Source organism: Saccostrea cucullata, unplaced genomic scaffold (assembly GCF_032062105.1).
Source record: "Saccostrea cucullata isolate Sc308-1 unplaced genomic scaffold, CSIRO_AGI_Scuc_v1 ctg4737, whole genome shotgun sequence".
In the NCBI taxonomy this organism is placed as follows: domain Eukaryota; kingdom Metazoa; phylum Mollusca; class Bivalvia; order Ostreida; family Ostreidae; genus Saccostrea; species Saccostrea cuccullata.
Genome location: NW_026919566.1, coordinates 109896 through 126162, shown reverse-complemented (window position 1 = coordinate 126162; position 16267 = coordinate 109896). Strand labels below are relative to the sequence as shown.

Genomic DNA, 16267 nt, shown 5'->3' with positions numbered 1-16267 from the left:
GCTCACAGTATCTCTAGTTTGTTTTAATATGAATAATCTTTTTTAAAGTTGTGTCATAATCATGGTTTGAAACACTTAAAATCTTTTGTTAAATTTCTTTATTACAGTCACCCAAATTAATTGCAAGCTACAAAGCCTGAGATGTTACTATGCCAAAGAATTAAAAAAATGAGGTCAAGCAAAAAAAGCGGATCTGGAATTAGTGATGTATACACTTCAAAGTGGCCATTTTTTGCAACCTTGGACAGCTTCCTTAGAGAACAAATCACTCCAAGACAATCGATGAGCACATTGGTAACAATTATTTATTAACCATATCTCATAAAATTATATATATATATATTCAATTTGTCTTATCCCACTGCCAGGTCACTTGTCCGTTTGTGAAGAAATAATCGCAAAACTCGTCACGAATTTCCCTTGTCCCAATACTTGTTCTGTTTCCACCTTGACTTGACAAAGCAATGAAATTACCCTGGGGAGTTGGACCCCTACGCCAATCCCCTTGGATAATACTGATTTTTTCAAAATCCTCACAGTCCATACTTCCTGTGGGCATATATACATCCTGGGACTTTGCTCTTAAAAAATTATGAAGTGCACATGCTGCTAATACAATGCCTTCAACTTTTTCAATTTCTAGTGCAATAGGTGTCTGGAAAATTGCAAACCTGTTCGAAAGTATACCAAACACATTTTCTACAATACGACGCGCTCTAGAGAGTCTATAGTTAAAGATTTGCTTGGCCGGATCATCAAGTTGTCGTGATGGATAGGGTTTCAGTAAATAGGGTTTCAGGGGGAAAGCCTCATCACCAACAATAATATACGGTATATCATTCCGACGTCCTGGCAGTGGCTTTGGTGGTGGTAGAGACATGGTAGAATTTTCTAGGCGTTCATGAAGTGAGCATCTCGCAAAAATACCCCCGTCACTAATTCTTCCATTGCAGCCAATATCTATGTAAATAAAATTATAATCGGCATCAACAACAGCCATTAAAACTATACTATAGAACCCTTTGTAATTATAAAAGCGGGATCCGCTCCCCACAGGATTTCTTATGGTAATGTGCTTCCCATCAATTGCCCCTATGCAATTCGGAAAGTTCCATTTCATTTCAAAATCATTTGCAATACGTTCCCATTCTTCTGGGGTTGATGGTACCTAAAAAATAGAAAAAACTGACAAAGATTGTTTTGTAGGATACAAGCAATACCTCCCAAAGAAATGATGAAGAGGATGAGAAAAGTGATGACAAAGAACTGGAAACCATGAATTCAAAAAAGAAGAAAAGAAACTTGCCTGAGGAAGTAATGGAGAAGGCCGTTTCTGCTCTGTCGAGCATTCAAGCGCGGAAAATAGAGAGTGATGATGAGGACACTGTTTTTGCAAAACTTATTGCGAATGAGCTCAGAAAAATTAAGGATCCCAGAAAAAAATCTTTGTTAAAAATTAAAATTCAACAATTGATTTTTGATGCACAATTCAGCAATGTTACTTCTTCAAATTTAGCATCTTTGAGTTCATGCAATTCTTCCACAAATACAATAAATCCATTAACTCAGATGACTGCATTAATGGCCACAGAATTTGATCAATAAAGAAATGATTGTACTTGATTTAAATTTTTCTTATGTAAGAAGTGTAATTGTTTTTGTTGTTTTTTTTTCTCCTTGGCACAGGCCAGGGGAAGTATAGATATTTTATCCAAGTAGAACAACAGTTATTGAATAGCTGTGAAATCCTTAATTTTTCAAATTATATTTCCTTCCAGCTACATACGACTGTGTACACTCATAAAGAAACACTTACTTTCAAATATCTTTCCTTTAAAACATTATAAATGGCTGTACATGTTTCAGGAATTATAGTAGACAAAGTCTGCTTTGGGATTCTGTACAAGTACTCGAGAGATTGATAAGTGTCACCTGCAATATAATATCAAGAGATTTATCATTTAATTTCTTCCAAATACCCGTAGAAAAAAATTTACAGATTCATTCTCTGTTTAGGCGATTTTCGGACCTACAGGCTAAAAAAATTATTTTTTTTATCCTTAAAAAAACCCTCATAATCCAATTTATTAATAAATGTTGTGTAGTCAAGACCTGTATATAGGTCCTTGGTTTAGTTAATGATTCTGTAGTATTTATGATGATATAGGATAACAAGTGATGAATTAGCTATAGTATCGACCAGTATTAGCATTAGGGCTATGGGAAACTAGAGAGGTTAGGTGCGTATTAAAGAAAGGTAGGCACGCAAAATTTGTATTTTATATTTTAAAAAGTGACCATTAGCTTATGAACTACGGGGTAATGATATCTAACTTCCATTTTAACGGTAATTGTACAAAAAAATTCTTATAATGGAGACTATTGCCTTATTCAAATTATTACATATTTAAAATTCCATTTACAGTACAATATCTTATTTATAAAGGAGAAAAAATATAAATTAAAATCAATTTCTAAAAATGTGATCGATATTTAATTCACATCGTTTATTGCCCAATCTGGAATGAGACTCTTCGATACCTTGTCTTATACGGACATATTGATGCAAAATGAATCACGCATTTAAACATTATTTAAAGTTTTTTTTGTCTTTATTTGATCGCCATATTTAGTCTTAAAATCACATAACTAATGTGATCAATGTTGAAAAAATAAACACAAAAGTTATTAAAAAAGGGATTAAATTCATATTTATAAATCATATACTTCATCGTAGCAAAGCGGCCTTACAGACAATCATTCTCTGTAGCACGTTAAAAGTATCTTTATACATAGTTTAACAATATTGGTACATTGGTATATTTTCTTTAAGAAATGCTGCACATTTTAATTTAGAGATGGAGCATTTTATGAAACATATGTAAAATATTTAACCTGTTGCAAGAAACCTTAATGTGATGGAGAGTCTTTCTGCTGGCGGAATGGCATCTCTCATGACTGTGTTTCGTCTCTTTATGTGTGGAGTTACTAAATGTAATAGCTCCATAAATGAGTCTTCATCCATGCGGAGGAAGTTTCTGAAGGCACTGGGATCTTCTAAGCTTAGTTCCTGCAAAAGTGCATTATGTGCACCATGAAGAGATCTTCTCTGTATCCAGGGGCGCGTCCAAACGCGTCTATTCAACCTTTTCCTTTTTTTAAGGAGCACGAATGCAGTTGCAAGTAAAACTACTGCTACTGCACCAGTAGCTTCGTCTTCCATTTTGAAAATTTATGGATTGTTTTGGACTAAAAACACGTGGAATTTATGATAATGTTGTTTATAATCTTATAAGGTTTGCCTTAGCGTGTGTACAGGACAGCCGTACGGCTTGCAAAACTTAAGTTTTTAGACTTATGAGGCAAACCTTACCGTGTGTACCGGCCCTAACATTGATAGGTTCAGAACTTATAGTATTGTTCAATACTTCTGACTGGTAAAGAATGTAGAGTATGCATAAATATGAACGCGTACAGGGTACAAGTAAATAAATTCGGCACCTGAAAATTAAGCGAATTTGTTTTTTAAAATTGGCTGATCAACAAAGTAAAACTTCGGAGTAATTAAAATTTAATTAACAACTTATTTGCAGTACACAATTAATAATCATTTCTTTTTCATGTATGAAAATTAGATATAAGAAACAAGATACAAAATTCTATATTTTATTAGTCTAATTTGGGTCCATTTATACTCCTCTGAGGAGAAACAAATATTTAGAAACAAACAAAAACAAAAGGAAGGAGGGTCCAAATGATGCAAGCCCGATCTTATATACATGTACATGTGTTTTGATGAGAACAATCATTTTTTTTTATTCATACAAAATTCTATTCACAAAGTGAATGGGATTGGACAGCAGGCAAGGCCTATTTTAGCCCTCTCCCTACAAGGTCAAGATGAACACACACAATATATAGGTATGAAACTTTTAATAGAGAACAGTCTTTAATTGTACATGTATATTGATTGTTAAATGCATGTATACAAGAAAATGTACATATTGAATATGCTATATTTTATGATAATGGTATGGTCATATTTCAATTCCTTGCTGAATGTACTCTTATATACAAATATACATGTTTTCCGCAAAATTCAATATCATTGCATATTCACAAAACTTGTTTTCCAATAAATGCAGTTTCAGAGGAGATTGTGTTACATTTATAGGAAAATAAAAATACACCTAAGTTCTTTTTTCTATATTGACTATTGAAATGGGGAAATAGGGTGTTAGTGAATGAATTGATGTATCTATTCTTAAGCCATTTTTGCATAAGCGAATCTAGTTCTTCATGTTCCTCGCAAGGGAATGCAGTGTATATCCTATGTACCAATAAAAAGATAAATATACATGTATATACCTAATGTCTGCGATCCCTTTTTTTCTGGGACCAATTCTAATAAATCTTCAATGATTTTGATAGTTTTTAAACAGGAGTGAATTAAAATCATTACGACAGCTTCTGAACAATATTCAATTGTGCAGATACTTTAAACAAGAAGCTCACGGGCCTTACAGGTCACCTGAATAGAAAGTATGGTACGTGCACTAATGAATAGTTCCTTTTGATTGTGCTTTTGTATAAGATCTTTTTTTATTACGAAAGACCATGCATTAACCATGCATTTAACGTAGATAATTAAATGAAAATACACAAATTCCTATAAAAAAGGTGTTTCATCGGCAAAAATTTAATAAGGTACAGTAAAAATTGTGGCATCACGTGAACTCAACCACTATTAAAAGAACTGGCTTGTTATGAGAGCTAGCGCTCCAACCAACTGAGCTACGCTGACATTAATGTACATACACGTAAATTGAATCAGGTTTCCAAAAATAGTTTTCCTATTTTTTGCATCTTTTTTAGTGAAATTCGATCCTAGGTAATCATAAAGGAATCACCTTCAAATCTTATTCTAAATTATTTAAGGAATGACTCTAATTCTTGGCCAGATTATCGAGTATAATATGGTTTGGGTCAGTTTACGCTTTATAATCCGCGAAGCGGATTATAAAAAAGCGTAAACTAACGCAAACCATATTATACTCGATAATCTGGCCAAGAATTAAGTCATTCCTTATAATTTAATTTTAAAATAATTAAACAACTGGGGATGTACAATTGTGTTGTTTTTATTAGTTCAAATTTACCGCGCAATAATACAACCGTAGTAACGGAAGTGATGGGAAGCAAGGGGAGGTAAAAACTGATACATAGATCTAGCAGCCATGATGCTTGTTTACATGAGGTAAGATCGAGCAACTGTTTGAAGTTAAAGGTTCATTCATTAAATCTGGAATTTTTCATGAATCCGAAGGACTGGAAATGAGGGGATTGATGGATACAGATGATTCAGCTGGTTGTCAAGGGGGTGTGTCCCCATACCAAACCAGATTATACAAAATGTTATGCGTTCCTTTTTGGAAATCAACCAATGAGAGACAAGAATACAAACAGAATTAAATTATTTCTTAGAACAGATTCAAAATATAATTCAATATTTTGGAGCACATTTCCCTGAAGGACTTCCAGGTCTAATTTCAAGCAAAAATCGATGTTTAAATGAAGAAAATTCTGTTTCGGCCGATTTTGAATGCGAATGAATCACATTTTGACCCAATACGTAAATTTTAAAATCTAATCATATGAAAGGTAGAATTAATCAAAGGAAAATTGATATTGAAATGTGACTCCTTCCAAAAATCGTTCTCCTTTTGCTCATTTTTTATTACAAAGAAAACTTTCTTTCGAGGAGTAATGTTAATGAAAATTGGAGTAACTAATGGAGGTACTACGTTGACCAAAAACTTCAATGAACTAATTTTTTGGGAGAAGAATGAAAGTATCATTTCGAAAATAAAATAAATTGATAAAAACATCACATCCATCTCAATCATCACATCCACCTCAATCACCACATCCGCATCCTCCACCGCAGCCACCTCCACCGCCTCCGCACCCACTGCCACCACCACATCCACCACAGCCACCACAACCACCACAACCGCCGCAGTCGCCATTCCCATCATCTGCACCACAACCAACATCACCTCCGCCGCCAAAATCACCTCCATCTGAATCAATGATACAGTCACCTTGCTCAAATCCTACATCAGTATTATCACAATCAATGCCCTTAGAACAACAGCCAGCACAAACATTAGCACCATACGTATGATACATGTAGTGATTTGAGGGTGTTTGATGCAGAAGACCGGCTGCCTGCATAAATGACAAATCTTCACCTGGAAGTCCTCTAATTTTTCGTCTCCTTCTTGATGTTACTTTTGGTTTTAGAACCATACCAGGTTGCCAGTTAGAAGGACGAGGCACACAGAGTACGTGAAGAAGAGCAATGGAAAATGACAGGGCAACATAGTTCAGAACTTGTCCCGAAGCTTTCGTACTGCAAGTGATTGAGCCTCTCTTGAAGTCTAACTGAAGTCCCTCAAACTCTACTGGTTGGTATTCTGAAAGATTTATTACTGCCTTTTGGAGAGGACCTTTATAATCCACTCTAAAAACTTTTACTTGCAAATGGCCTGGATCTCCTCTTCTGACTGAAAAGAAAAGAAGTTTTGACCACACCGAATTTATAAAAAACAAATCTCTCTCTCTCTCTCTCTCTCTCTACTACAAACTAGAACTGTCCAATAGGGACAAATACCCCCGCTGGGTTTTTCAGAGAAGGTGCCAATTCAAAAAATACTTTATGGATCTAGAGGTGTTCACTATTTACTTACAAAAATTTGCAGTAAAATATAAGTGCTCATTATGTTTCTTAATGAGTGAAACAAAAGTGCAACCAAATGAAACATCAATACTAATACATTGTAATTCAATCTTAAACATTTTTTTTTATTTCTGCATTAAAGAAATATATTGCAATTATGTGTCATGACACTCTGCAAACTAATTATTGAAAAAAAAATCATTATACAAAATCAAATTAATCTTGATATATCAAATTCATTTTGAAAATAAAAAGCTGGTCATCCAGTAATGAAGTGCTTTGACAGACAATAAATTACAATTAAGAGAATAAGAGAAGAGAGATCTTTAATTCTTGTGCCTTATTCCCTGGAGATTTGATAACACACACACACTTGATAAGAGATATGCCTTAACAACCTCCAACACCAAGCTCATTAATTTATCTTTAACTGGATGCATGTCCAGTCATTATTCCCAAGAGACAAATGAATTTACATTATCTTCTGTGTAATGTAAAAACTGTTTTAAACACTTGATGATGTTTCTTTTTTTTAGTTTTAATGAGTCAATTGATTTAGCTGTACTAGTTCACATTTTTGTACAGATATTCTAGATTCTATCTCTCAAACCTTATAAATGAGCCCAAAATGAACAAGTCAATTTAAATAAAAAGTAAAACCTGTAAAATGCAGAAAAATAAACAAATAAAGTTGAAAATTCCAGGTGCACACCTTCATATGGTGAATAATAAGTGTGCAAATGTTCAGATAAATCCTTGCAATAGTTTGTGAGAAACGGTCTGCACAAGACCACAAAATAAAAATGAAAAAACACCTGTAAAATTCAAAATAATCATCCAATCAAGATGAAAATATATACATATATATATAATATATGTGTATAAATTTTCATAAATATAATAGTTTTTGAGAAATCGTCCGGACAAATCTCGTCTACAGACAGACAGACAGACAGACGGACAGACGACATGGTGATTCCAATATACCCCCCCCTAAACTTCGTTTGCGGGGGGTATAATCATGGGAGATTATTTTTATCCCATGTTTAATAGAACCGATGTTTTTCACTGTTTTTATATAAGGACTACACTTTATTTACTTCATCACGCAAACGCAAAAACCATTAATTGCCACGTCATAACTGCACTTAACTGTGGGATACGAAAACGATATCACATGAGCTATATCAACGGGATAAAGGGATAAGCATGGGATAAATAGATACTGTAAAGGCACAAATATTCGTGGGAGTTAAATTTCGTTTATTTCGTTCTTACTAATTATAAACGAAATTAAATTCCACACGAAATTTTACACGAATATACAGTAAAACTCTTTTAGTACGAACACAGATATTGCGAATTTACAGATATAACGAATTCATGGTGGATACCAAGCTATATAAATTTAATGAATTTCTTATACGGTTATAACGAATTACGGATATAACGAAGTAATATTATAGATCTCAGCGACTTCGTTATAACCGAGTTTTGCTGTATATTGAATAGGATTACTTTCAAAACGACGAAATTAAATGCCCATGAAACTATTTTTGATGACAAATCAGCGAAATTTTATCCCCAGGAAAATTTGTGCTTCTACAGTATGTTGTAAGTCGTTTTAATTCCATGGTGTCAAAATTTCAAGATTTCTCAAAAAGTACCATTAGCGACTGTTTTAATTTCACGCTGCAAGAAATTTCTTAAAAGCATTTAAACATCTTTAAACAGGTCTGGATGATTTCCAAATATGGAAGTCAAGAATGATAACTGAAAGTTGCTATAAATATACATCATGTACACGTAAATATTTTTCTATCTAATCAGACAGCAGTATTTTTACGCGCCCCAAAACATATTTCAAAGGAACAAAAAGAGAACACGTCCTTTTGTTTTTTCTTCAAAAAGATTTTTTTGACAAAAATATTTAGACGTAAGATGACAGGTTTGGAAGAATAAGGTATTCCCCACATATTTACCGTGAACAAACTTGACATTTTCATCTTGAAAATGAAAATATTAAATACATGCGTGTAACAATGCGATAGTTTACGGAGGAATAGATCATACCGTCAAGTTATTATCAACTATAATTTTATCATTTTCATAAGATATACTATTTGTCAGTAACAATAATTTCCTTAACTGTCCGATTTTCAGCGATATCGCGTAGTATAGTTCTATTGCATACATGTGTTCATTGTGTAGACTAAAAGTAGTTATAAAATATCACGGGTTTCACGTGCACTGCATACAATCATGTTATAAACACTTTAAATGGACATTCACTGTAAGGAAACGCGTAAAACGTCGAGAAAAGCAATGTAGATTAACGCTCTTTCACCATAACTTACCATGCATACCAGAAACTGCACGATTTTGTAATAAATACTCAGGAAATAATTAAAATATTAAAAACATTCCCATCTGAAAACATTTTCATACCAGGTTCTAATAACTGAAAATCTGCTGCATTTATGTCAATTTTTTAACACAAGATAAACTTTTGGGATAGCTACCTCGTATTGACATATTTTTAATCCCACTTAGAATTTTTTCCAACCTTTCAAGTTGTGTTTTTCTTACGATAGTATTGTCATTTATGCTGTTTCATTTCTAAATATGCATATTAAACTTTACAAAAAGATTGTTGTAAAAGAATCTTTTGAGCAGAAAAGTCTAAAACCCACGTGATTTATTTATTTTCTGATGGTTTGTCTAAACGTGATGGTTTGTCAGGAGCTTCGAGGATTAGCACCTTATTTATTCTGTGTATTTATAGCAATTCACGATTATCGTTCTTGACTTCCATATTTGAAAATCGTCCAGACCTGTTAAAAACTTATGATATTATTCACGATGGGTTTAATTTCGCGGAAAAATGATTAATCGTGAACATATAGTAAAATTAAAACCATCGTGAATATTTGCCAATTTACAGTACATGTATATATAGTACCTTTTCCAGGAATCCTCCTGATAAATCCGTCCCACTTCCCCACAAGAATCAGGGAATCTCCCTCTTCAGTTTTGATTACAATAGCTCTTTCACCAGAACCTGGGTCCAACCAAATGTTTTCCGGCCCTACCTGCTTGATATATCAATTAAAGAAAATTCCGATATCTCTGAATTAATGGTCAATATACAGTTTAACGATAATAATGATATAAAAATGTACGTCTGTGTGGCATACTTTAAAAGAAGTAGAAGTCATAGAAATATTTAACAAATAAATAACAAGTGTATAAACTTCACAGGATTTGATCACGTGACCGACCCACTTCAATTCCCATTGAAGTTTATAAACTTGTTATTTATTACTTATATATACATTTGAGACAGATGATTGAATATTTTCGAATATAAATTATTGCACTAACCGTCCGTCGTAGATTTTGAAAAGTTACGCAAGGTGTTAATCGGCTTGAATGGCGGTTACGCTTCGAATTCATTAGACGTGGGATTTTATTTCTAAGGTACTATTTTGTGAAAGGCTACTTGTGATCAGTAATAGTGAACAGATTGTTGTATGGGAATATTTCTATTCGTGAAAATTGATAATCAATGCTGAAAAGACACAAGAAACACGTCCGGAGATCGATGATAAAAAGTTGTAGGAATTTCGGTCGCCAGAAAGGGATGGGTGATCCGATGGATGGAAACACTTGACCGTGTCCGTTTATTTGCAATCAAGATCAAAAACTTCTACGATTTCAATAACTAAATGCATATTTATAATGTAAACAAATCACGGGGACACTAGCGAAAGCTTACATTGAACTATGACAGCGCCGAGGTGTTTGTCAGCTGTTCGTGGCGTGATTGCAATGTATTGATGCTTTGATATTTTCCAACAGATTTAAACATTTATCGTGAGTAGAATTTGATGAAAAAATTATAGTTTATTGTGAAGATTTAACTAAAAGTGTACCCGAAAAATAAGGATAAACGTTAGAGACTGTACAGTTGAAAAAAAGTGACATAAAACTTGTAATCAAAAGCTAGTTTCTATCGGTATATTCTCCATTGTACACAGGTTAAATCGATAGCCAAAAAACTGTATAGAATACTTGTTAACGTTTTAAAATAATTATTATTCTACTTGCATATTTTGTTCATTTTTATACATGAAAAGCAAGTAGAGCAAGTCATTTTATATTAATGCACCGGTAGATATTATTGCGCCGTGTGATTAGATCCCGTATTGACCTCTGACCTCAGACAAACTTCATACAGAATTGAAGATATTTGTTCTCCGTATGTTTACATAATAGAGAGATACCACAAATGTATATATTTGTTTTTAAAACACAAATTAAAAAAGCTTGACTCGTTTCATCTTCATAATAAGATTTCTAAATTAATGTAAGTATACCTGTGTTTCCAATGGTAGTTGATCAGAACCTATAACATGCGCAACTGCAGCCATTTTGTCATGATAGAACACATGAACAACTGACGTCATAACGCTTACACTGTGTATTAAACGACAAGTAAACATAATGTTTCCATTCGGGTCTCGTAGCCTATAAAAGTACAAAACTACAATTTAAATCAAGTTAAGTACATATATTCAAAATTGCAATTAAAAGTAAAAATATAAAAGATAAAATAGACTCCATTACGAGTGCATGTCAGTACCCGAATATCCTCAAATCTCAATACAAAAATAATAAAAAAAACAATGTATAAACATATGAGTACATTACCTGTGAGAAGCCACCTGACATTTATTTTCTTTGTCAGACTTTGGCAAAGGAACAGGACCCCAAAGTTGTTCTACATTCGTTGGCATATTTGCCTCTTCGTAGATTCCTGGCTCCAAAGAAAGTACAATGTCATCTAAAATGGGTCGTAAGAAAGACCCTCTGACCAAACATTTTGCTTGTTGGAGCAATGGGCTTTTAGTCGTATGCATGCCATTCTACAGAAAAATGAGAACTACATGTAATTGCAACAGTTTATATTTTATACAGATTTGTGGATAAGCTATTCATTTGGTAACTCATATATAACAAGAGGCCAAAGAGACACATCGCTCACATGAGCAACTGACTAGGTAAAAGCCAAAATCAGTTCAGTATTGAAGGGTTTAGGATTATTGAATTCAAAGGCAGGGAAGGGGGGTGGTTGAACAAACTTAAATCTACACTTCCTAAGTGAAACATATGGAGATTATGTACAGTAATCAAGATCAAAAGTCCATAAAACAATACAAAATAGGAGCAGAGCAAGACGGATCTCCAAAACATTGAAGGTGGGATCAGGTGCAAGGAGGAGTGTGCATCCCCTGACAACCGGTTACATCCGCCAAATGCCCCCTGTCACGACCGGGAAACAACGGGAAAAGCCGTTGTCAATTCAGTGCTCAAACAATGGACCATCAATTAGTACGAAAAACATACTAATGTCATCACCTGACTCAATGACAAATTGTATCTGCTGACAAGGTCATTGTATCGACCATAGAATTTACGAAATGATGACTTTAAACGAGACTGCTGATATTCTTGATTCATCAACTTGTTTGTCAATAATCTGATTCGCTTTAGAAATTTTTCATACGTAGAGTATAATCTAATGACTTGCGTATCGAATCAGCTGAGATATATAAACTCCGTATGCAGGCGATGAAGGTAGTAAGGGAAGTTGACGATAGAAATGTTCAAGTCATCAAGTCCATCATCATCTAAGGGTGCTTTTGAATTAATTTACATGTACATCATAATAGCTTTGTTGTTTTTAACATGTTTTATTGATATAGCGTTCATATTCCTTTGTTATGGTCCACTTTAATGGCTTCTCTATTCTACTGATTGTTCAAGATTTGAACAAATTTAAATCTACATTACCTTTTGAGGCTTTTATATTAATGATCAATAATAACTTTGTTATACTTGTGAAGACATTTTTTCCGATGTATTCCAACGTAAAAATCTTTTCATCCTTTGTGGTCCACTGTACTCCCAGGGGTCACGATTGTAATCAACTTGAATCTACACTACCAGGGGATGCCCCTTCTCGACTTTCACCTTTCCTGGCTCAGAAGTTCTTGAGAAGATTTTAAAGATTTTTTTTCCTATGCATTACTATATCAAACTTTGATACCCCATTGTGGCCAAACCCTACCTCCGGGTGTCAAGATTTGAACAAATTTGAATACATGAGGATTCTTCTGCATGAAATTTATCTTTTCTAGCACGGTGGTTCTTGAGAAGATTTTTAAAAGATGCCATTTATTTATCACTAATTCATGATTATCCCCCCTTGAAAGAGGGCAAGGCCCTGCAATTGAACAAACGCGAATCTCCTTCACTAAATGATACTTTGTGGCAAGTTTGGTTTAATTGGCCCCGTGGTTTTTGAGAACAAGATAAAAATGGTAAAAGTTTACGACAACGACAACAGACAACGGACAAAATTAGATCAGAAATGCTCACTTGAGCTTTTGGCTCAGGCGAGCTAAAAGTTTAGAAAAATTGACTATTGGGAAGTTGGGAAATCGAAAGATTAAAATAAATGTGAATGTGCTTATTTTCGTTTTTATTTGTTTACACTTGATGAGAAATAAGCATTTCTACTACCTCGGTAGTTGTGAGTGTTAAATGCTGAAAATTAAAAATATTTCTAAACTAAAAAAATGTATGGAACACAGGTTGTACACAAAATAAATAAAAACAGACGTTTAAAGAATTCTTCAAGGAAGCTTATTATCAGACAAGTGAAGAGTCAAACTGTTTTCTACATTTTGTATTAGTGTACGAAATTTGGTCAATATTGCTTGAACAGTTCCTTTAAGATTGAAATCTAAAAAAGTTCGATACAGACGATAATTTAAATTCTCACAAAATTATGTATACGTTCATAAGCTTACATAAATACATCTTAAATGGTTTCTTCAAAACTAAGCAAAATGTAAATTTAAAGAGAAGGTATGTCAAAGTAGCAGTAAATTTCAAGGTCAAATATATTTTTATTTTTTATGCTGTTGAAACGTTATCATATATACTTATCAGCATATATTATGTTAGATAAAAATATTTTGAATATTCTATTTAAAACTGAGCTAAAGACTTGTTTAAAATAAATAAAGTTAATGTCAATGGAAAGGTAAAGGTAAAAAAATGTTGATGCAGTTGAAAAGCTCACATCAATATGTATTATAGTATAAAGTTGATAAAAATATTATGAATGGGTCCTTTAGAATTGACTTCAACATAAATTGATGAAATTGAGGTCATGGTTAAACGAAAAGTCAAGTAAAAAATGTTGATGCAGTTGAATTGCTTACAACAGTATGTATCAACATGTGAAGTTTGACACTAATTCAAGAAAAATGAGGTCAAGGTAAAAAAAAATCTGATGCAGTTGAATAGGTTTCATCAGCATATATCAGCATATTCATAAGTATGTATCAGCATATGTACTTTGATAAAAATATCTCGAATAGCTCCTTAAAAAACTGAGCTAACAACAAATTTAAGAAAAGCGAGGTAAAGGTCAAAGGAAAGGTTAAAGTAAAAAAAAAATGTTGATGCAGTTGAATAGCTCTCACTAGTATGTATCATCATATGGAGACGCCACCACTTGCCGGTGGAGGGCTATAAATTTTGTCCTATGCTCGGCACTCAGGGCCTTTGAGCAGTGAGGGATCTTTTTTGTGCCAGCATGGGGCCTCGGTTTATACGGTCTCATCCGAAAGACCGGTCTCCACATCCCTCAGTGGGATTCGAACCCACGACGTAAGGATTGACTCCTTACTACGCGACTCTAGAGCAGATGCTCTAACCACTGCGCCACGCGGGCATTAGAAGTAAAGAAACAACGAAAAAGCCAAGAAGAAATACGTCTGCAGTCAAGTGAGTAAATTTTCACCTCCGTTTTTCAATTTCCCCATGTATGAATTTTTCAAAACTTTTTAATTATTATTCAGATTCATCTTAATCATCTTATAGATTGATCAAAACTAAATTTTGAAACGTGTGCAATTACAGTGTGTGTAGTTACCATTTTGATGGAGAAAATATGACTGGACTATAACTACCTCAATGTCCCCTTCAATCTGGAATTCACCACCTTCCTGTAACTCAGGGCGTATGAGGTAAGGACCAAATTTTTCGTCAAACCCCCCAATATATTTCCCAATTCTGCCAAATATGCTGTATCTTGTTTCGAGCAGAAAAGTAAGTGTTGAGTCATAGGTGCCAAATGGAAACTTTATATCCTGCTGCCTCCACGTCATGTTTTTTACTTTTCCCGTCAATTTTTTAATTACATTAGATCTCCACATGGAATCTGTTTTGAGTACTTTTACCTTGATCTTTTTATCAATATTTGAGTTTGAACACGTGACTTGTATTTCATGAATAGTGACAACAGCTCTTCTTCCACACATTTTGTCGATGTCTTGCTGTGTAACGTGATAAAGTTTACCCCTTGGAGAATCGCCTCGGTACATTGCACCAAATTTAGAAAATCGTTCATGGTATGTTTCTGACCAGAGCCTTCTTGTATTTTCATCAGACACCGATAGTTTGGATCCAGGACTTCTGTCTGTCACCGTGTCATCATGAACAAGGGTACGACCAAGCAGGGCTTTTGTGACTTTTATATAATCGATCGGATGAAGTTGATGTGTGTGCCAAAGCAAATCAATATCATAACAAGGCACCAAAAATTCTTTTGGATGTAATTTCTTCAGATTTAAGTAAAATTTGTATCGTACATTAGCATCGCTTAGAAACTTGTCGTCTTTGTAATGTGGCAGATGGATGTTATAAAAGAAATCCTGCTGACGATGGACAGCTGCCAACAGATCAAAAGTAAAATGCGACTTATATTCTTTTATTGTAGGAGACACATTTCCAATTCGTATCTCCTGGCTAAGCTCAAATGTTTCAACAGCATAAGCCTGAGACCAAATCTTCTCTGTAAGTTGTTTTCCCGCTGGTGACTTCACAACAGAATGATCCAGAACTCTTCCAAACAGAGGCATGCAATCCTCTGCATACTTGTGTGGTGCTAGCATATGACAGTGCCAAACCCATTCTATGTCAATTGGTGGGTGTAAATTTTCAGGCTGCAAGGTGCTCTCATTTTGGGAAGCAACAAGTGGCAGCCAAAATTTTTCGTATCTGTAAATGGAATATTGCAGCACCGCATCGTTTCGAAGGTATTCCAAACTTTCAACTTCGATAAGAAAGTCATATTCCGCTTTTGCTGCCTCAATAAGATCCACACCAAAGTTGATATCCAATAATTCTGACATTGCTGTACTCTTTCAACTGAAAGTATAATAAAAATCAAATTATTTTTCATTAACGACACTAAACCAATTCATGTAGAACGCGGGAGGAGGGGGCAAAAGCCCCCTTTTTTCTATGGTTAAATCTTTATTTAGAAACTAGTTTCCACATTTATTGTTACAGGAAGGCCTAGCACGGACAAATTACGGGATTAAAAAAAAACTCCCTGTAATAGGATTTCGAGTCCGAATTCCTCTGCCATTGGATAAATACTTC

At 34.1% G+C, this 16267-nt stretch overlaps 2 protein-coding genes across 2 annotated transcripts; both read right to left on the bottom strand.

The window, feature by feature from the left end:
• Positions 1-343: 343 nt before the first annotated feature.
• Positions 344-3025, bottom strand: LOC134233621 (uncharacterized). The gene is made up of 3 exons (XM_062715601.1): positions 2896-3025; positions 1817-1932; positions 344-1168 (listed from the first exon to the last, which is right to left on the bottom strand). The coding sequence occupies exons 1-3, from the start codon at positions 3023-3025 to the stop codon at positions 344-346; spliced, it is 1071 nt and encodes a 356-aa protein (XP_062571585.1).
• A 2463-nt stretch (positions 3026-5488) lies between these two features.
• LOC134233636 (uncharacterized) lies at positions 5489-16028 on the bottom strand. The gene is made up of 5 exons (XM_062715624.1): positions 14791-16028; positions 11456-11670; positions 11122-11272; positions 9705-9834; positions 5489-6569 (listed from the first exon to the last, which is right to left on the bottom strand). The coding sequence occupies exons 1-5, from the start codon at positions 16012-16014 to the stop codon at positions 5917-5919; spliced, it is 2373 nt and encodes a 790-aa protein (XP_062571608.1). The 5' UTR covers positions 16015-16028; the 3' UTR covers positions 5489-5916.
• Between the last annotated feature and the right edge of the window lie 239 nt (positions 16029-16267).